The 21,016-nt window shown below is 49.8% G+C and overlaps 1 protein-coding gene across 4 annotated transcripts in view; it reads left to right on the forward strand.

Annotated features, from left to right (window-relative positions):
- The first annotated feature begins 753 nt into the window (after positions 1–753).
- The window catches only part of ILDR2 (immunoglobulin like domain containing receptor 2), a 38,093-nt gene continuing 17,830 nt past the window's right edge, over positions 754–21,016 (forward strand). For 2 of the 4 annotated variants that reach the window (XM_032678328.1, XM_032678332.1), the window contains exons 1-3: positions 2,673–3,273; positions 10,691–11,023; positions 12,113–12,232. In XM_032678328.1, coding sequence (XP_032534219.1) covers positions 3,213–3,273; positions 10,691–11,023; positions 12,113–12,232 — 514 coding nt within the window. In that variant the 5' untranslated portion in view covers positions 2,673–3,212. Of the gene's footprint in view, positions 1,034–2,671; positions 3,274–10,690; positions 11,024–12,112; positions 12,233–21,016 lie in introns of those variants that run through there. The other 2 variants (XM_032678331.1, XM_032678330.1) reach the window with 2 other exon arrangements.

Here is a 21,016-nt window from a genome sequence, read left to right on the forward strand (position 1 = left end):
AAAGGGGAGCTGTGCTGGATGCTGTGAGTGGTGAGTGCCACGTTGGAAGGTGCTGAGCCACCAAAGGAAGCATGATGCTATTTTAGCCAGCTCTAGGCCTATGAATAATTCCACTGATTTATTAAGTTTTCACAGAAACTGTAAAAGTTTTAGGTACAGTGAGTGTGTATCCGTGTGGCTTCACTGTGGCCAGGACCGTTTAATTTCCAAGCAACGTCCATATCCTAAAATGTCATTTTTAGCTGTATATCTAGTTGGCTGTCCCCTTCCTCACAAAAAAAAAAAAAATTCCATCCCCTCCCAGTATCACGTTTGCACAACAACTTAACACCCCACAACTCAGCTGCCCGTTGCTAACAGCCAGAACACCTCTTCCTCATCTAAAATTATATTCCATCTAAAATTATATCCCTTCTTCATCTAAAAATTACAGTAATTACTTGCAGTGCCCATGCTGGAAGTGGAAACCCCGGGGAAATTTCGAACAGGAACCGTCTGCACTTATCTCCCAAGGTACACGTTAAGGTTAATTTGGGGAGGACAGACGATCGGCGGGGACGTTTTTAAGCGCTTACTAGAAGTGGTAAGAACCCCGCTAAGAAGCGGAGGGATGCCCGGGGGGGGATGAAGGATTTGCGGAGGAACGTGCCGGGGTGCCCGTAGGCTGAGGAGCGGCACCTGGCAACCGAAACGCGCCTTCGCCGGAGGGAGGGAGGCAGGCAGGCAGGGAAGCAGTTTCGGGAAGCCGTTTTGGGAAGCCGCATCCCCCCTCCCGCGCCCGGACAGCCGCGGGGGCGGCCGCGGGCACCGGCGGCGGGGGAGGAGCGGAGCAGGAGCAGGAGCAGGATCGGGAGCGGATCCACACTGCGCGGCCGCTCCGCCAGCCCGGCCGGCGCTGCGGGGAGGCGGCTGCCCGAGCGGGGCCGCCCCCGCGCCTCTCCCGCCCTCCCTCCCTCCCGCCCCGCGCCGCCTGGACCACTGGGAAAGATGGATGGGCACGTCCTGGGATGGATCGTCCTGCTGTGGCTCGCAGGTAGGGCCACGGGCGCCCCGGCGGCCCCGACGTGCCCGTGCCGTGCCCAGCCCGCCGGGCTCGGCGGCTCTCTTTAGGGAGAAAATGGGGGGGGGGGGTTGGGGAGATGCTGCGGGAGGGCAGCGGCGGAGGGAGCCGGTGTGGGGTGAGGGCTGCTGCGGGGCGTCCCGCGGTGCAGTTTGCGGAGACTTCGCGGAGAGGGGCTGGGGACGGGGGGGGAGACGGGGGAAGCAGCGCCTCCTGCCCGCCCGGGGCCCCCGGGGGGCAGGTCCTCGGGGTCCTCGGGGGCAGGTCCTCGGGGCCCCCGGGGGGGCAGGTCCGAGGAGTCCCCGGGGGGGCAGGTCCGAGGGGTCCCCGGGGGGGCAGGTCCGAGGGGTCCCCGGGGGGGCAGGTCCGAGGGGTCCCCGGGGGGGCAGGTCCGAGGGGTCCCCGGGGGGGCAGGTCCGAGGGGTCCCCGGGGGGCAGGTCCGAGGGGTCCCCGGGGGGCAGGTCCGAGGGGTCTCTGGCGCTTCGCTCCGCGTGGCCCGCGGGGCGCCGGGGCCGCTTGTTCGCCGCGGGGCCGGCGGGAGAGAAGCGCGCCGGCGGCGGGGAAGGTGGGAGCCGGCCCGGGAAGGCAGCTGGAAAGCGGGGGAGCTGGAGTGTCCTTGGCCGCGGTGCGGGAGGGATGGCGACAAACCCTTGGCTCCCCCTCGCCCGCCCGTGCCAGGCCGGGAACAATCGCAGGAACTTCTCCTTTACCCGGTGTCCTGACCGCACACGCCGTGCTAACAGAGCTGTGAGAGGAGGGGGCTGCCCTGCCTCTGCCCCGGCCTCCAGGGGGGCCTTCCCCGTGACGGTGCAGTTGTGCCCAGGTCTTTGTGACCGTAGGAGGGGATTGCCCCCCCCTCCCCAGCCCAACTCGCCCACCACCTCTTGCCCGTCGGGCGAGCCCTCCCTCCCTAAGCCAGGGGGAGGGGAGCCGGAGAGGAGAGCAGAGAGGGGGAGAGGGCAGGGGGAACGAGCTGAAAAGGGGCTGGGTCTGAGAGCTGGACAGCGAGGAAAAGAGAAGGATTAAAACAGAATGAGAACGGCGGGGCAGCCGGGAATCAGGGAGGAAAGAGGGAGCCCTCTCTGAGGGACAAGATCTGGCTCCTGTGAGTCGGTGCAGCAGCCAGGCACAGGCAGGAGCAGCAGGCTTTAGGAAAAGCTGCAGCAGGATGACTTAGCCAGGCAGGCTGGTTACAGGCTGGTTACAGGCTGAAAGAAACAGACACACTTGGTTTAAGTGGCACATATTTCCCACCGCCACCGATGTATCCCACAAAGAAGACCTCAGCCTCTTCCCTCTTCCTATTCAGATTTAGGATTCACAAGCAGTAAATTCGGCTTTTAGTCATAACACTTCTCTCCCACTACCCACCCACCCCTTTCCTTGCTTTTTCGCTCTGAGTCATCTTCAACACCGGTGCCTGCCTACTGCTCCCTTCCAGGGTTTCACGGCTTCATCTGGGGCTTCAGCAGCTTCCAGCTCATCCTCCCTCCCTCCCTGCCATTTGGCTGCTTCCAAATGTATCCTGCCTCACCGAGTTGGTCTGGAGTGCCAGCGCACCCACAACTACCGCTCCTTTCCCACTAGCCATGGTAATGAGCTGATAAAACAGCATCCAGGGGCTGGGAAAGGAGTACAGGGTGCAGATAAACGTGACATAACATTCCTCCCTCTTTTTAAAGAGCTCCTTTATCTGGACATGTGCGGATAGATCAGGACTTTTCCATCAGGCTAAAAGACTGGGCTGCTGACACTTTCCTCCCTCCACTGAAGGTAGTTCAGGATTCCTGGCAGCGACCGCTGTTCGGAGCATGCAGGGTCAATGCAGAGAGAGAGAGAGAGAGGTGCCGCAGTAGTAGGAAGACCTTCCCGTTTCCTCTAGCCCCGGGGTTTTGAGGCAGGACTGCGTGCTGCTGGTGCTAGTCGAGAGCCAGTGGGCACAGGCTTCCGGAGGCAACAGGTTATCCACAGCTGCGTGCTGAGAGATGGAGGCAGCCGGAGCCCGTCTGCTTCCCTCCAGCCTCTGGTCGCTGCTGCCCAGCAATAAATCAGGTGCTGCTGTCCTTTTTCACGGCCGAGAGAAAGCAAATAAGCCAAGGTGTGTGACTGTGAGCGCGTGTGTGCACAGAAAGGGAGGAGAGGCTAGCAAACATGGATTCAAGATTTTCCTCTCCCCAGTGGCTGTGCAAAGGAATGAAAGGTCTGCATCAAGGTAAGGAGCCCTAATCCAGCCTGAGTGGTGCACTCTACTCTCGGAAAGAGAAGTGGGGGCTGGGAGGTGGAGGGGCCAGGGTAGGAGGCAGAGTGCAAGATGGGGGGGAGGAAGCAGGGAGACAAAAGGGAGCACGAAAGAGAAGGCTCTCATCCCCTTCTCTCCCCTCCTCCCTCCTCGAGGTGGGCTGAGAAATTTCTAATCAGCACTCGCAGTTCCCTTCCTCCCAGCAGTAATTCCTCTCTGTCCTTTGTTTGTCTTTAATTTTTGGCTCTTGCATTTATCTTTTGTTTGGTTTTGCGCATTGTGAGTTCTTACTGCAATTTCAAAAAATCCTGTGTGAGGTACAAAGGATTTGGTTTGGCTTCTCCTCCTCCTATCCTGCTCTCCCACGTTTCTAAAGCCAGTGTTTTAATAACAACAGCAAATGGATGAAGAACAGGTCGTCCTTTATTCCTTCCTGTAAGGTCACACAGGTTAAGATATGTGTGGGACTGTGTTCTCATTCTATAGAAAGAAGATACAATTTGCCAAGTATTCTTAAGTCACTGTGTAAAGCTGGTTTTTGTAAACTACCAAGTGCAGCTTGATTCTGGAATGAATCCTCTCCTCGTGCTTACCATTATTCTTAATAGTGCTGTAATTTGTAATGCAATTAAAACTAGAGAGAAGTGTTGTACTGGAGGCTGAGCTCCAGTTTTACGTACAGAACAAGCAGAGCAATATTTTTCTGCCTCACAACTTGGACTAAGCTTGGAAAGATTACAATTAGAAGACTGCCCATGTTGAAATGGGGTCTTTTCTCCCTCCACTAATTTAGGGCTTGGTCTCTGTTTACTCTCCCTATGCAGAAGAGCCACTGCAGTGCAATAGTGTAGTAGAGGTGGGTGTATTTGCTACCTCAGCTTCCCCAGCCACAGTTCAGGAGAGCAGGCTGAGGGGCACGCTGGAGCACAGCTGTGCTTTGCTGTCTCCTGGCCAACTGAGCACGCTTCTTGGGAAGGCAGGGAAATGGATGGACTGTCTCATCTGTCTTGGCACAAAACGTTCATCTGACTTCCCTTGCCTGGCTTCACAGAGCATACGTGCAGCATAACTGGGAAGAAATCTCACGTTTTTTCTTACTTTCCAGTCCTGTGAGGTCACCTTGAGTGGGACTGGCACCAGTGGAAATCCCAACGCTATCCCAAGGACGGGTGTTAATGCTTGGTGTTATAAAACTCGGAGAGGCTCTTCCCATTTATTTTCCTTTGTTCTCAGGTGTGGTGGTGATCAGTTGCTGAGTGATAGTTCTGAGCATGAATTCTGGGATGCTGAACCAATACTGTAAATCATGAGGCATCCGACAATTGTAACAGCTTTCAGACAGTAATAAGACAGGGTGGATTTGATCTGGTGACCAGAGCTGAGATAATTTGCCTGAGAACCTCTGGGGTGACTTTAGTCAGTATGTGAAAGGGGCAGGTCATAAGGGGGTGTAAGGAGCACGGGGAAAGTGATGAAGAGAGACCAAAGTCAGGAGCACAGGGTACCTGGGAACAGCACCACAGAGAATGGGGAAGATCATGGAATAGTCCAGTCTGTTTGCACAGCCTGGGCTGTCCTACATGGATTGTTTTTTCTTTTATTGAGGTACTGTACTGGGTGTGCAAGGCCATGCTTTTCTGCAGCTGCTGTGGGCTTTCCCCTTTCCAGGTTAAACAGTCAGAGAGCTGAAATTCTTGGTTTTGCTATGGAGCTGCAAAAAATCAGAACCATGCTTTCACCTCAATTGCTCCTGACCTGTTCAGGAGTTGGTTTCTTGCTTCCGAAAAAGCTGACAATTAGTGGTCACGTAGCTAAGAACACAAGTCTGATAGGAACCAGACCAAGCCATCCAATTCATTTCCCAAAAGGCACTCAACACAATCTGATGGTGATGGCTTTTGCTGATAAATTGCATGGATTGGATTTAGTCCAGCATGAGTAGGCAAGAACCTACAACACAATCCTAGTGATCCCGGTGGCTCTCCATTCATCAGTTTACACATCTGTTTATCATCTCTAACTTTCCAGCCTCAAAGTCGAGGTCTTGCACTTCCTGATTCAGGCTTGATCCACATTTGAGAGTGGATGGTGTGCCAGTATTCAGCAGAGGGGGAAAGGACACTTCTAAATGATGGGTAGTAGCCAAGGTGCAATAAACAAAGATCCTTTTGCCCAACAGTTTATTTTGTTCAGGGAGGTGTTATAAACTATGCCCTAAGGGCACTGTCTCTTACCAATGAGTGTATGCTTTTCTGCTGAAGCCCTTAGGTATAGTCTAGGAGTAGTTTTCCTGAGGTGCCTGTTTCAGGGCCCAACTGCATGCAACAACTTCTGTCAATAAAGGTGTGTAAAACTGGGAGGATGTAATTTTTGTAGCTTTATAGCGTCAGCTGTACTGCCTTGGGCAAGTGGTAGTGTGAGCCAAATAATAGCAAAGAAAGAGATGAGATGCATGCACAGGTAGGGAGACTCATGCTGACCTGAAGAATGATGTGTCCTGCCTTCTCTTGGACTCAAATCTTGTGTGCCAGAAGGATGCAGCCTGAGACCTGTTAGGCTGAACTACACTGTGTGGCTTTGCCATTACAGGGATTAAGGCTTTAGATCAATTTTATTTTGACTAGATGATCCTTGAGGGTCCCCCCCAACCCAAACCATTCTGTGATTCTATTAATAGAGGCTAACTTAAGGCTGTGTGGTGGAGGTAAATCTTCCTGGGATTCATTTCACCTCAGGGAGGCACAGACTTCTCTGGAGGGCAAGGGCAAAGCAAAAGGCTCAGTTATCACCCCTCAATTGCTTTCCCTCTTTTGCTCAAGAAAGGCGCTTATGGAGATCAGACTCACAAGGCTCAAAGGCGCCCTTACAAATATCCCCTCCTGTAATCACTTCCTGGAATTTGCTTTAATCACCAGTGAAATGTATTAGTGATAGCTCGTGTGTAGTGTTGATTGCATAGTTTGAATGCATAATCTGAGGGTAGTTTAGGAAAAGAAACAGAGAGAGGAGGGGAATGCACATTGCCAATTGAAGCAGACAGACCCCGTACAATCATATTTCTGAAGTGATTATTTTTAAGCTTTTTCTCTGGGACTGCGTGTATACATATGTACAGGCACACGAAACCATGGATTCTTTTTATTTTCTAAGACTAAGGATATCTGGTTTTTTAAGGTGCACTTGATTAATATTTTCAGACCTTTTTCTGAGGGTTTACGAGAACACGAAGGGTGGAAAGCAAAATGGTTAGAGTACTCCCACGAGCTAGATTTTTTTTTCTTGTGAAACTTCAAACGTTGTGAAATTCACAATGAACGGGTTGCTTCTCTGGAGTGCAGGAATTGCATTTCTATGGTGATTTTGAAGTAAAGGCTAATCTTGCTCTGTCTGCATTAATCAAAACATAGCACAACACAACTCAGTTTCTTTTTAGTCCTACTTATATTGAACTAGACAAAGCTACCGTGGTGCTGTCACTCGGCTTGTCATTGTTTTTCACGTATTTCAAGTTTTTTCTCTGCTACATTAACAACCCAGAGTTCTGCCCTGTGATACATCTGAGGCTTTTCTTATCTTGGCTAGTCTCTTGAAGTTTTTTGAGGTCACGGTTTCTTCTTGAAGGTGAGGAGGTCCTAAGCAGACCACTATAATTCCTGTGCATGGACATAACTGATCCGTGTAAAAGCCACCATCTTGTCTTCAGGCTGTCAGACATCCCGTTGGCCTTTTTGATGGACACTGTTACAGCAGTGACGTGCTACATGAATCAATTCCAGCCTTTTTTTTTTTTTTTTTTTTGGCAGAGGAAATAACAGGTGTATAATTTCCCAGTTCAACCATATATATAATTATATATAATTTGACTTAAATAGATCTAAAGTTTCCACTGCTCCAGTCTCTCAGTCTGAGGCGCTGTGTTGCTCTTAAATGCTATTCCTGGAAAGAATCCGAAAATAATGCTTCAGAAGTTAATAAAGAGCTTGGGATAGGATATAGAAAATGCCAGATAATTTTCTGCACATCTCCAAAAAGCTAGAAAAAGAATAGTCTAGAAAAAAAATTCCTATGTGTTCTCAAAACTGCGTTTCTTTTCTTGAAATAGACATTCACATGGGGGTATGGTGGGGAAAGTTAGTCAGATGAGAATTTGCTAAAGCTCAGCTAATCATTTATTAAAGCAGTCCCTGGCTTGCCAAACTCATTAATCTCATTAACAGGAAAGGAGGACTACAGTGCACGGTTAGCTGAAAGCACAGTGTTTACTAAGCAGAGTACTTGGTTCACAAGGGAAAGATTTAAATATTCAGTGTGTCACTGTTTTATCCCTGAAGCTGAGGTAACGTGATGAGTCACTTGATCAGCTCATGTCACATGCTGGCTTTGGCCTCAGACTGCGAGCGGTCAGGCACAGAGTTACCAGACACAGGTCTGACCTGGACCCGTTTGTTTTTCAAGGTGTTTGTCATGCCTGTTGCATCCAGATGCAACCCAGAAAGCACAAATCTCTTGAGAGGAGAGAGTAAGACATCGCCGCTCGGTTCACCTTGAGAAGCAAGTGCTGTCGTTCCCTTAGTGCCGCACGGCCCCTGTGTTTGGTCGCTGAGAGAAGGAGGCCTGGCAGAAACGTCCCAGTGGCTGCTTCCTGAATTGTCTCTTTGCTTGTGCCTTGGGAAAGTACAGGGACGGCCTCATGGCCCTGCCTCTCCTGTGGGAGACCTCAGCTGTGTTTGGTGGCGCTCTGGAGAACACCCACACTTCGGTGTTTGGATTTGTGTCCAAGCGCTTCTGTCAGGACCAGCATCTCTTGTGCAGCTTCCATGTGGCACAAGCACTATTTCCATGATGTCATGCATTTTTTTAATGCATGGAACAGTGTGGCCAGCAGGACCAAGGAAGTGATTCTGCCCCTGTACTCAGCGCTGGTGAGGCCTCACCTGGAGTGCTGTGTCCAGTTCTGGGCCCCTCAGTTCAGGAAAGATGTTGAGGTGCAGAGAAGAGCAACGAGGCTGGTGAAGGGACTTGAACACAAGTCCTATGAGGAGAGGCTGAGGGAGCTGGGGTTGTTTAGCCTTGAGAAGAGAAGGCTCAGGGGAGACCTCCTCGCTCTCTACAACTACCTGAGTGGAGGTTGTAGGTAGGTGGGGGTTGATCTCTTCTCCCAGGCAATCAGCAGTAGGACAAGAGGACATGGCCTTAAGCTGCACCAGGGGAGGTTTAGGTTGGATATTAGGAAGAAATTCTTTACAGAGAAGGTAATCAGCCATTGGAATGGGCTGCCCAGGGAAGTGGTGGATTCTCCATCCCTGGAGGTTTTTAAGATGAGGCTGGATGTGGCACTTAGTGCCATGGTCTAGCAACTGTGGTGGTAGTGGATCAAGGGTTGGACTTGATCTCAGAGGTCCTTTCCAACCCGTCTGATTCTATCATTCTGTGATTCTATGAATATGGCATTTATGTGCAAATGCCACAGCACCCCTGTGCACTTCAGGCCTTCACACAGTAGTCCCCAGGGTCAAGTCCTGCCTAGATCAGTAACTCTTTTTTAGTGTCAGGGACCATCTTGCCTGTCTGAAATAAGCTTTCCCCTAGGCTCTGTCCATGCTGTGTTTTTATCCCCTGAGTGGTATTTGCAGGCTTCGTTGTGATTAGTAGTTTGGACATAAATAACATGTTGAATTTAATATTCACTGTTGTTCCAACCTCTTCACTTTCCTTTGGTTCTGAATCCTGGTTGTGCAATCTCTGCTTGCTTTTGCTTTTCAGGTCTGCAGCTGTCTCCTACTCGACCTTGTCTCTTCATGCCTGCTGTTGTCATACTGTTGATGCGTTTATTGCTCTCTGTCTGCTTCAAGCTCCAGTGCTTTAGTCTATGCCTTTTTTTCCCCCATTCTAAAGATACCTCCTGTCATTTCATTTTCTTTGGCCAGCTTCCATCTCCTTTTCATCTCCACTTTCTGGAGTGGGTGGGTTATTTTTGCTGACTCCTTTTCCTCTCTTCTCTACATCGTTTCTTAATCTCCTGCAACTCTAGTCCTTTGAAATTATTTTGACCTGGGCTGAGACACCTTCTTCAGTTTCTTCCAGCTGAATGTAAGCTTCCATGATTGTCATCCTGCTTATCCTTCTGCTTCCTGTACTTACTTGATACTCTATCCCTACTCTGTTTTCTTCTTTCTTGGCATTTTCCCTTCTCTTCTACTGCTTCCTGACAACAGGAAGCCTTTATTTGTCCTCAGTCTTTTGTTCCTCCCTAAGCTTCCCTAAGTCCATCAGTCCATTCTCCAGATGTTGTGTAAACTTTCTCTTCTGCTCTATTCTCTTGATTGTCTTTTGTGTCTTGTCCTCTTTTTCATCGTGCGCTGCTCTGGGGTGTGTGTGAACTCTGAGTAGGGAGTCATCACCAATATTTTCAATACTGACTCTGGTTCCTTTTTCTCCGGTGTTGTGTAAGTGCTCTCAGGCATTGCTGCCTGCAGCACAAGGAGGGAAGCAGTGAAGGGCATGCAGGGGAGGTTTTGGCCTTTCCCCCTGTGGGTAGATGGAGTACCTCACTCTCCCAAGGGCTCTGTGCTGACACTGCTCGCTGACTCTTCTCCCTAAGCTACATAAGGATGTGGCAGCAGTCCCATGCGTCTTCTCTGGGGCCTTAATACATCAGAGCTCCAGGCTGCAGCTCTCCTGTCAGCTGGTAGATAAACATTACATATTGAGATCCCTCTCCTCCCTGGGAATGTGAAAAACTTGAGTGTTTGGGCCATTTTTCTCCACACCTCCCACATGGAGCAATTTCTTTCAGCGCTACTTGCCAGCCCTGGGATGAGCTGTCTGATTTGGATCCACTCCTTCATGCATCTCTAGAGGTTGGCAGAGCAAGCAGCACTAACTGGGCACCAGTGCACAACAGGCTGGGCCAGGCACTATGTGTTGCTTGGCTTACAAAGAGGAAGTGTGATGCCACTGAAATTGGGAGGGGGGTGACTTATTCTGCAGTGGGGTTGTTACGAACTTGGGATCTGACCCCTTGGCTGACCTGCTGTAGAAGTGCAGCATGGCCATCCCTGAAATACCTCTTTGTTATCTGTGAACCTGCCACAGAAGCTGTGAATCATCACACCACTGTGTTAGGGCCTGTGCAGCATAAGGGTGCTACATCTGAGCCTTCAGCCCCATCATGGTGTATTTTTATTTGTGGCTGTAGGCTAGGAAAAAAGCAAACTTACTTCTGCTGCCAACATCCGTCCTTACAGCAACATTGAGGAATATTGCACCCTAGCACCTGAAACAGAGGCACAGTTTTGTGTGCGTGGGGAGAATGATGCTGTGATAAAATGCAGTAGCTCCCTCTTCAAGCAGTGCCAAGGCTTATGATACTCATGTTTTTGCCTTTTAGCTGAGGTGGAAGGGTTGCAGGTCACTGTGCCTGAGAAGAAGAAGGTGGCCATGCTGTTTCAGCCTGCTCTGCTTCGCTGCCATTTCTCTACTTCTTCCACCCAACCAGCTGTGGTGCAGTGGAGGTACAAATCTTACTGCCAGGACCGGATGGGAGAAGCTTTGGGAATGGTGACCTCTGGGTTACAGACAATGAGCAAGAGGAACCTGGACTGGGATCCCTACCTGGACTGTGTGGACAGCAGAAGGACAGTCCGTGTCGTGGCCTCCAAACAGGGATCTGCCATCACTATAGGGGACTTCTATAAGGAAAGAGACGTCAGCATTGTCCACGGTAACTCTCCTACCCCAGTCATGCTTGGTGGGGGTTGGAATGGACCCTTAGCAATTTGGGATACTGGAGTCTGGCAGTAATTGTCTGGTTAACTCCCTTAGAAAAGGCTGTGGGATGGGATTGTATGTCAGACATTCAGGATTCAGCCAGCCAACCAACCCTAGACCCAAAGGGAATTTCCTTTGGCACTTCCTTTTATTTGTCTCCATATAGGTCTCCAACCCTAAAGATACAGAATTCTTTTTTTCCCTTCAGTGAAGTGGAATGTTTTCATTCCTGGCTTCTGCATATTGCTCTGTATATAGATTTTCCTTAACAAAGGAAATCTAGAGATTTCCAGCAAGAGAGAGATGAATTCAGCCTCTGCAAGCTGGGTTTTTCTTCCTTACAAATCCCACTGATTTTTTTCCCAGTTCCAAAATCCTCAAATTATCCTACACCTCATGTTTGCTCAGCCCTGGACTCTAGCTATAATGAATCTAAAGCCACACAGCCTTGGGCAGTGAGGAGAGATTCCTGTGGGGCGAAGTCCTGTTGGGTGGAGAAGAGGGGTGTCAGGGTCCTGATACATTTTGGTCTGGAAGGCTGTGTGAGAAACCTTGTTCCTCCAAAGTAAAAGGTTTCTGCTTGGCTCAGGAGACCTCCTAGCCAGAGGTGGAGACTCCTTGGAGTGGAGAGTGTGTGATCAGCCTCAGCAAGGAGGAGTGTTTCCCTTTGTCTCCACGTAACCTCTGGCAGATGACTGAGGTGCTGTAGGGGAGACAATGTCTAAGCCCTTCTTTAATGTTGTAAATAGTTTGGGCTCCCAGGCCATGGAGGAGGATAGAGAGTGACATTAGTTACCCCTTCTGCTCCTGGCACTTGCAGAGTTGCTTCTGCAACATTATCTGTCTTCCCACCTGCAGCTCCAAGTCCCGAGCCTGTTGGTTTTTTTCCTGAATACTGTGATGTTCAGGATAAGATTAAGTCCTCTTCTTAGTAAGGAAATGAAGTGGATTTGGGACACAGAGGTGGACACAGTGCATTCAACGCTTCATTCTTCCTTTAGGTGTTGGAGGGGAAGCTTGACTTTTCATTTTTGCCTTCCAGATGCAGACCTGCAGATTGGGAAGTTGATGTGGGGAGACAGTGGGCTCTACTACTGCCTTATTATCACACCAGATGACGTGGAGGGCAAGAATGAAGAATCAGTGGAGCTGCTTGTGCTGGGTGAGCCCTCTTGTCAGATTGCTTTTTCAGCAGATACCTGATGCACCTTTCCTTCTGCCCTCTCACTCTCCCCACATATCTGTGCACCATATTACTATGGGGTGTAGGAGCTGTGTAAAACAGCACCTTCACCATTGCCTTGCACCTTGTGCAGTCATTCACACCTTGGCAAAGTGGGTGGCAAATGCTACCAAACCAGAATAGGAGTGTTTCCACCCACACCGCTCACACGTTACACAGGCGTCAGTGACTGCAGGGAGTGCAGGGCTGTGGAAAGTCACAACCCTTGTTTTTAAGGTGCAAAACAATAAACTTGCGGCAAAATGAACACTTGAGACAGAGTCTTTTAAAAATAGACACCCAGAAGACAGCAAGTCCTATGATTTTTGCTGTCTTTTTAACATTCCCTTCGTCCCGCTCCTTCTGACCTGTGAGGATGTCAAGAAGTGCTGTGTTAGGTGTGTCAGTTTGGGAGGTTATTTTGTCTGCCTAATGCTACTTGTCCAGTTAGAGGTGCAGTTTCATAGTCACCCCAGTCAGGTCTGAGCTGGTGCTGCCACTGAAAGGAGCTATACCCTCTGTGTGGTCTGCATGCTTGGCTTAAGCTCCCCTGAGCAGTGTGGTGAGCAGTTGCTTTCCTGTTTGCAGAGTTAGCTTTCAGTGATGGCTTCCATGATCCAGCTCACTGTAAAGGTCAGAAAAGCACCCATCCCAGCTAGAGGAGAAAAGCAGAGTGGAATGGGCCTTTCAGGGACATTCATTGATGTGCCTTGAGCCAGCTGTAGTAGTTGAACCCTAGATGCCTCAGATGAGTTTTTCCCAACTCTCCTTAAGACCTGCTGATAGCAACATTTGTCTAGTCAGCATGGTTCTTGGGTGTACAGATTCTGTACATCCTGGGAAGGAAATGTTAAAAAGCTTGGGCCAATAGTGTCTAGGTGATATGTGGAAGCATGATAGAACAAGTCTGTCAAGTGCCCTTGCCCTTCTGCCTAAGGCCAGAGTTTAATTGACATTTGTATTTGGAGCTGTACTTATCATCACAAAGTAAACCAGGTTGAATGGATGAGGCCCTGTAACAGTGCCACCACCTCTCCTCAGCCCTTCAGAGGATGGTCAAGCAATGGACAATTGGAGTGGAAGGTCAGAAAGTGGAAGGTCAGCCTGGTCCCTCCAGAAAAGTGTCATTTGCCTGTCCAAACCCACGGTGTGACTGTGTATCATATACCAGTTAATAAGAGGCCCAGGACTGACCTGTGTGGGCTCAGGTGACATTATATCTGCCAGAGGGCAATAGTAGCTGTTACATACCCTCTCCAGAGGACCTGTCTGGGGCTGTGTGGTGATGAGCTGCTGAATTTTTGTCCTTTCTCCACCCTCCTGTTCAGGATTTGGTGTCTTCCTCTTGTGTCTACAACTGTGCTCAGACACCAGTGATGAAACAGTGCCATGGTAACAGGAAGAATCTGGTTTTTGGTGTGTACAGAAGATTATGTGGGGAGAAAACATAGAACTCCCCTCCTCTGGAGCTGGCTTGGTGTCCCTGTTCCCAGTTTGTTGTGGTTATGTTGGGAGGAAACACGTAGCTTTGTGTTACCCTCGGCCACATCTGCTTTTCTGTTCAGCTTGTGGGTCTGACCTTGCGCTGTGTGCAGCGCTCGTGCCAAGTTTGGCAGCAGCATGAAGCAGACTTGTTGTGGGCATACTTTGTTCTGCCTCATGCTGTTAGGCGCAGCTTGTGAATATTTCTTTTCCTGGGTAGTGTGTACGGAGGCAACATTCCAGCTTTTGGTGCAATTCCAGGGTTACTTCCCTCCCTGCCTCCCTCCCCCTTCCCACCTTATTCTTTTCCTTCTGCCTTTGCCGTTACTTTTCCTTCTTTTTCCTTTATCTCTCCCCTTTGATGGCTAAAGGATAAAGCAGCCAGCGGTGAAAATACCATTTCTTAATACTCTGGCATCTTCTGGGGCATTTTTTATTCCGTGCCACTGCTTGGAGGGAGACACTGGGTACAGATGTAGATTGGAGCGATTCCACAGTCCTGGGAAACATGTGGTAAAAAGGTTTTGTTTGCTCTTTTTCTGGTTTCTGCTCTTTGGGTGGAACCCAGATTCCCTGTTAGGTTGGAGCAGTGGAGGGATGGTGTGTGAGAGACACTATGATTCCCACAGCACATTGCTGTTTGCTCTCTGCTGAGACTGGGCTTTCATATATAATTTACATTGCTTATTTTGGGGTTGCTGCATGATTTAAGCTTAAATTAGGATTTTGACCAGGGCGTTGTCACGTTATCATTTGGGGTAATAGAAAACCCAGAATGTTTAAATTAGAGAGAGATACTGCTGGACAGGGCAGTTTTACAGCACGTAGGAAACATGAAGGGTCTGAGAGGCAAAAATGGTAGATACCTAATAGCACTGATAAATTAATGGTTTAGCCAAAAGTGGAGGGTCCTGCTTTTATACAGTGAATCACACCTTTAAAAATCAGTCAAAAGCTGCTTTATCACAAATTGAACCAAAATCCAAAACCTGAGCAAGTTACAGCATTTTTTTTTTCTTAGGGAAGCGATCACTGAGACTACCAGTGAACTCTTAAGCCAGTCAGCCTGAGCCATGATGGGTTTGCATGCTGGGTTTTGTCACCTGGATGTGTTGTGTTGGCACACAGAGCTGCTGGTCAGCTCTGGGTAGCATCAGAGAATCCCTTGTGCTGCCTTCATTTCAAGAACATAAAGGAATTAATGAATATCCATTTGTGCTCAGCAAAGCTGATAGGATTTGTAAAGCATACCTGATGTTAAGCATGTGCTTGTTATGTGCTTTGCTGAGAAGACCAGTCAGTAGCTTTTGCTTAGTCAGGGTCTTTACTCTCTCTGATGGAATCAGTGCAGGTGAGGGAAGAGGGAGAGTAACCTCTGTGCCTCAGAAACACAAGAGGAGATTGGCTGGTAGTGAACTTCCTGTAGAGTAAGGGAAGAATTTAAATAAAAAGTACTATTACACATTTTTTATATATAAAATACATATTTTAGACCTTATTGCTCTCTAAAACTATCTGAAAGGAGGTTGTAGCAAGGTGGGGGTCAGTCTCTTCTCTCAGGCAACAAGTGACTGGACAAGAGGACATGGCCTCAAGCTGTGCCTGGGGGGTTCAGGTTGGACATCAGAAGGAATTTCTTCACAGAAAGGGTTGTTAAACATTGGAATGGGCTGCCCAGGGAGGTGGTGGAGTCACATCCCTGAAGGTGTTGAAGGAAAGACTGGACGTGGCACTCAGTGCCATGGTCTGCTTGACCTCGTGGTGTTCGGTCATAGGTTGGACTTAATGATCTCAAGAGTTCTTTTCCAACCTAAATGATTCTGTGATTCTCTGATATATGTGTATTTTGATGGTGTTTGGAATCTCCAAATGGGGTGTAGTGTGCTGGAAGCTGTATGAGCTCTGCTTCTGCTGCAGCAGGACTGGACAGAGCTTAGCAATTCCACAGCTGGAGCCAAGTGATGTTCTCTGCACTCATATGCTTTACTAGAAGTGTAGAACCTTTGCTGACATTATAGCTGGGCTGGTGAATCCATTTGCAACTTTATATGTTTTTATTTTTTAGAAATAATGCGATTGAATCTAAAAGGCTGAATCCAACATTTTAAAAATTGCGTTTCTGTCATAGTAGCTATCAGCTAGTGTCCTGCTTCTTGAAACACAGTGCTATTAATCATGTTGTTATTCGTAGCCCCTGTGTACTGCTTTTTATATGAGAATGTCAGTGGGCTTCAGTAAAGTAATTCATTGCAGCCTTTCTGAAGGAACTGCACGTGTACCAGTGCAGTGGGTGCAGGGTGCCTGCAGTACCCTTCACACTGGAAGTACAGGGCAGTGTCAGGGGATACCCCATTCTTTGTGTGACCTTCTCACATCAGGAGGCTGTCCAGCTTAGTTGCATGGGATTGTGTATAACCCAGTAAGCCTTCCCAAGAGCCAGAATTTACTAACCAGGTGCAGGGTCCTGTGGGAGCTGCTGTGCTGCTCCTTGCCAGGCTGGTGAGGCAGCTGTAGAGCAGTGGCTGTGGGTACAGCTCAGCTCAGCTGGGTACCCTGAGATGTGTAGGTCTGTGCAGGCTCAGCAGTGTTTGCATTCTGAGAGTTTACACACCTAAGACATGCTTCATGAAACAGTGGCTTCATTTCCAGGGACCTGTCAAGTTCTTGGAAGTGGCAGGAAAGGGCTCCACTAATCCCAGCTGTTGGTTTGATACTTTGGGTAGTGATCCGTATGCTTTGCTTGACATCTATTGAATGTGCTCTTTTCCCCTTCATTTGGGCAGCAAATACTATATAAACTATATATTAGTGAAATACTACTTTAGAATTAATCACAGAATCATTAAGGTTGGAAAAAAACATCAAGTCCAACCTTTGACCAATCACCACCTACATCAGCAAGTGCCACATTCAGTCATTTCTTGAACACCTGCAGGGATGTTGACTCCACCACTTCCCTGGGTGGCCTATTCTAATGCCTGACCATCCTTTCACTGAATAAATTCTTCCTGATGTCCATCCTGAACCTCCTTTGGTGAAGTTTGAGGCCATTGCCTCTTGTCCTGTCACTAGTTGCCTGGGAGAAGAGGCTTCCTGTCTACAACCTCCTCCCAGGGAGTTGTAGAGAGTGGTAAGGTCACCTCTGAGCCTCCTTTTCTCCAGGCTGAACAGCCCCAGCTCCCTCAGCCACTCCTTTTAACACTTGTGCTCCAGACCCTTCCCCAGGTCCGTTGCCCCTCTCTGGACATGCTCCAGCACCTCAATGTCTTTCTTGTAGTGAGGGGCCCAGAAGTGGACACAGCACTCGAGGCGAGTAACTCCATTCCCCACCACTCTCTGGGCTGGACCAGCCAGCCAGTTCTTAACCCAACAGACAGTGCCCCTGTCCAAGCTGTGGGCTGCCAGCTTCTCCAGGAGAATGCTGTGGGAGACAGTATCAAAGGCTTTGCTGAAGTCCAGGTAGGGTTCAGCCTTCCCCTCATCCTCCCGAGTGGGTCACCTGGTCATAGAAGGTGATAAGGTTGGTCAGACAGGACCTGCTGGGTTTTTGTAAATCCGTGCTGGCTGGATCTGATCCTCTGGTTGTCCTGTAACTGCCATGTCCACCCACCAAGGTCAGGCTGACAGTTTATCAGTTTGTTTTATCAGTTCCCCGGATAAACCTTCAGCTTCTCCCATTGTTGTCCTTTAAATAACAACAATTAGCACCTGAGGTTTTTGTTAATTTCCAAAGACGGCTCTTAACAAGGGTAAACTGAAAACTTCAGTAGTTTGTATTACCAGCCAGGCTAACCCCAGAATTTATCGGTCTTGACACCTATAGGTAGGAAAGAATGTAGATACATACACACACAGCAAATTGTGCTGTAATTAATGTACTAATAGAGACGTGTTGGCTTTCAGAGAGGACAAATCTCTACTGGGACACGTGTGTACGATGTGCAATGCTAATAAAGGCAGTTCTTACTCAGCAAAGTGACTCAAAAGCTGGTATAAATATAGCCAGGTTTGGAGTCTCTTCCGTGCCAGGAGGGACTGTATTATAAAAGTCGACGTGATTTTGGAGATTGAAAAGCTCTTGGCAAAACTCTCCCTTACAAGACGTTGGTTTTAGGATTTTGCTCTGATTTGCTGAAAAACTGCCAGTAGCATCCGAGCCAGTGCTCGGTCCCAGGAGCTGGCAGAGATATCGGTGCTGTTGGCCACGTGCTGGGGATGAGAGGGCCAGATCTCAGCCGGGGAGATGCCTGTAAGGAACTTCACCGGAGAGGGCTTGCCGACCTTGAGCTGCACTTTCGGGACCGAAGGTGGGTGGTGCCAGCGGGCGAAGGAAGTGATTGGCACAGGAGCCTTCCACTTAAAAATCCGGGAAAGTTGCTGATGCCAGGAAGGCTGCTCCTGCCCTCCTACCCCCAGAGTGCTCATCCTGTCCTCATTGGGCACTGCCCCGGACCACTGTGCTGCCGTCTTTGTGATCTGGTTCCAGGACCCCTAGCCCAGCCTACTCCTAGTTAGTTATTTCACACCGTTTACAAGTGCTACTTGTTGCCAAGGTTTTTTACCCCTCTTTTCCTCCTTATTTGTCAGCGACAGCCGCACGCCTCTCACAAAGGAGACTGGTGTGATTAAAAGACCTCTGTTACTAAGGTAGCCATGGCAACAGCCTCCTTGGAGGTCTTTGTTGCCTGTTAAAACTTTGATCTCCAAAAGGGGCTGCTGCTGTTTCTCCCTCTAGTTGAAGAGAAGGATGGGAAGAAAGGATAAAGTTTACTCCGAGCAGAGGGAGCACAGAGGAACTCATTGCAGAACCATGCTCTCCCAATAAATCTCACAGCAGCCTCCTTGGAAAAGTGTCTGATTTACAAGGGCCACACTTCCTATCTTATGCTTTCCAGCCTCCCCTCAGGGCAGTGTCCCGTGCCACGGGCTCTTGCTGTGGCATGGCTTGGCACATTTGTCCACCACTGAGAAGGAAATAGTTCTCTCTGTAGCTAGTGCATCCCGTGGTTCCACTGCAGCAGGTAGGGCTGCAGAAGCAGCCTTCAAAGAGGAAAACAGCTCAAAAGTTATTCCCATAGTTACCCAATGTTTATCACATTTATGCAATTGACAGCATTTACCACGTTCCCATATTTACCCAATTGCCGTGTTCCTGACTGCACCTGCGCCTACTTTATTCATGCCATCATTTCTTTTCAGCTGCACCACTTACCCTAATTATTTTTGTGTCTCTTCTCTGCAGACTCTCTGCTAATTGTCTGCTTGACTCCAGGTCTTCCCTGATCTGCTGCTATTTGCTCTCCCGCTCTGTCGCCTGCCTGCCTCCTGTGTATTAACTCCTGTCCTCGCTCGCCTCCGCTGTGTCTCTGCACCTCCTGGAGCCGCTCTGCGTCATCCCCTCAGCTTTTCCTCTCCCATTCCTCCTCCTGTGCTCTACTGCTGTGCTCTGCACAGAGCAGACGGGGGGCTCATGGGCTCCCTGGCACTTCAAGGCTGGCTGGGGCCCGGGGCGTGTGAGGTGCCTGGTGAGAGGCCACTTCGGGCAGGTAAAGCCCCACAGCAGCGTGGTGGGAATAGAGATGGCACGTGTCCCAGATCCTTTCTGGAATGAGGACAAGCTCCTAGCTCTGACACAGTCACCTGGGACAACCCTGGTAAACGGGGCCGTTTTCTATTCACTCTTTTCTGCCGGGAGTGTCGAGGTGGTGGGAGCTTGCACAGAGGACACGTAGCTCTTGTGGCTGGGAGCACAGAGCTGTGACTCAGCAGTGGTGCCCAGCCACGTCTTGGAGTGCCTGCAGCCCTTTCTCAGCTGGGCAGAGCTGCTGTGCAGACGTGGTGTGGCCAGATGGTCTCTTGGCAGGACGTTCTACTAAATTGTTTCCTCCCCACCAATTGCTGTCTAGTCCCAGCCTCCACCTTCAAGTTTCCTTAAAAAAAAATGAGAGAAGTGAGGTGAGCTTAACACCCATGGGAGGAGCATCCTTGGCACAGAGAGCTGGATGGGTGCTGTGACCACGTCCTGGCTGATTTTACAGCCATGGGTCCAAAAGGAGACCCTGCTCTGTGTGTTTTGGGCACTGTGCAACTCACTGGGGTGCTGTCCCAGGATCCCCTCCGCTGGCCACTGCCTGGCTCTGGGGTGTGCCCATGTGTAGGCCAGGCTTGCACAGGCCAGGAGGCAAGAGCCACTGGCAGCCCTTGCCCCCTGGCGCTGCCCTGTCCCTGTGCCTGCTGGCAGCCGGGGTGGGGGTTTTGCTCCACTTGTTGCTGGCGGCAGCAGCAGCAGCAGCAGAGTGAGGAAAGCTGCCTCCAGTGAGGGACAATGGTGGGAGCCTCCCGTTGCTGAGGCAACCGCAGGCGGCCTCGGCCTGTTGGCTTCCCTGAACGAATAGTGTGGGGAAGGTTTATCAGAGAATTAGTTCAGCCCAGGGTGGGGAGGGGGCAGAGCTGTGGAAGGCTGCTGGGGGCACGGCAGTCCAGAGGCAGCATTGTGCTTGCTGGCTGTCAGCTGGGATAGTCGAGGCAGCAGAGCTCAGGCTGAGCTGTGGTGGTGTTTGCCGCTGCCTCAGGTCCTCCCAGGCTTTGTGCATCCCTGCTGGTGGCTCTGGGGCCCCCAGGGCTGTGTGAGCCCCACTGCCAGGGCAGGGATCCAAATTCCCCAGGCAATGCTCTGATGAACCAAGTCGGGCTGCACGAGCAGGGAAATACTTGACTGCTTGTAGGTAGCACAGAGGAACCACTTTGGTTGTCTTTGTAAAGACTTAGCAAGTTCTCAGGCACTGTTTTTTTGAGGGATGCTTCTTCCCCCTTGGTCATGTAGTTCCTCTTGGGGATCAGAAGGTACCATAAGACCCAGCACTAGCAGGGTTCAAGGCTCTTCAGGTAGGTTCAAAATAAAGCAGGCACCTATTTAGTGATGGCCATTTGAGATGGAGTTTTTGCTCCTTATAGGTGTCACTCCTTTAACTTTGTTAACACGGATTCAAGCCCTAAATTAGCTGTATACCTCCAGCTGTTTATCCATTGACATCTGCTCTCAAACTGGGGCTGCATGTGAGCTTGTGCAGAGATGATAACACGTGGGAGGCAAGCTACATGCTCATGTCTGCCCATGTGTTCTGCATGCATGTGGTTCATGCGTGTGCTCTTCACACACACACACACACACACACACACACACACACACACACAGGCCTGTGAAAGAACTGCTTGGGGTTTTTTTTGCGAAAATAAGGAATA

The sequence above is a fragment of the Chiroxiphia lanceolata genome, chromosome 2 (genome assembly GCF_009829145.1).
Source record: "Chiroxiphia lanceolata isolate bChiLan1 chromosome 2, bChiLan1.pri, whole genome shotgun sequence".
NCBI lineage: Eukaryota > Metazoa > Chordata > Aves > Passeriformes > Pipridae > Chiroxiphia > Chiroxiphia lanceolata.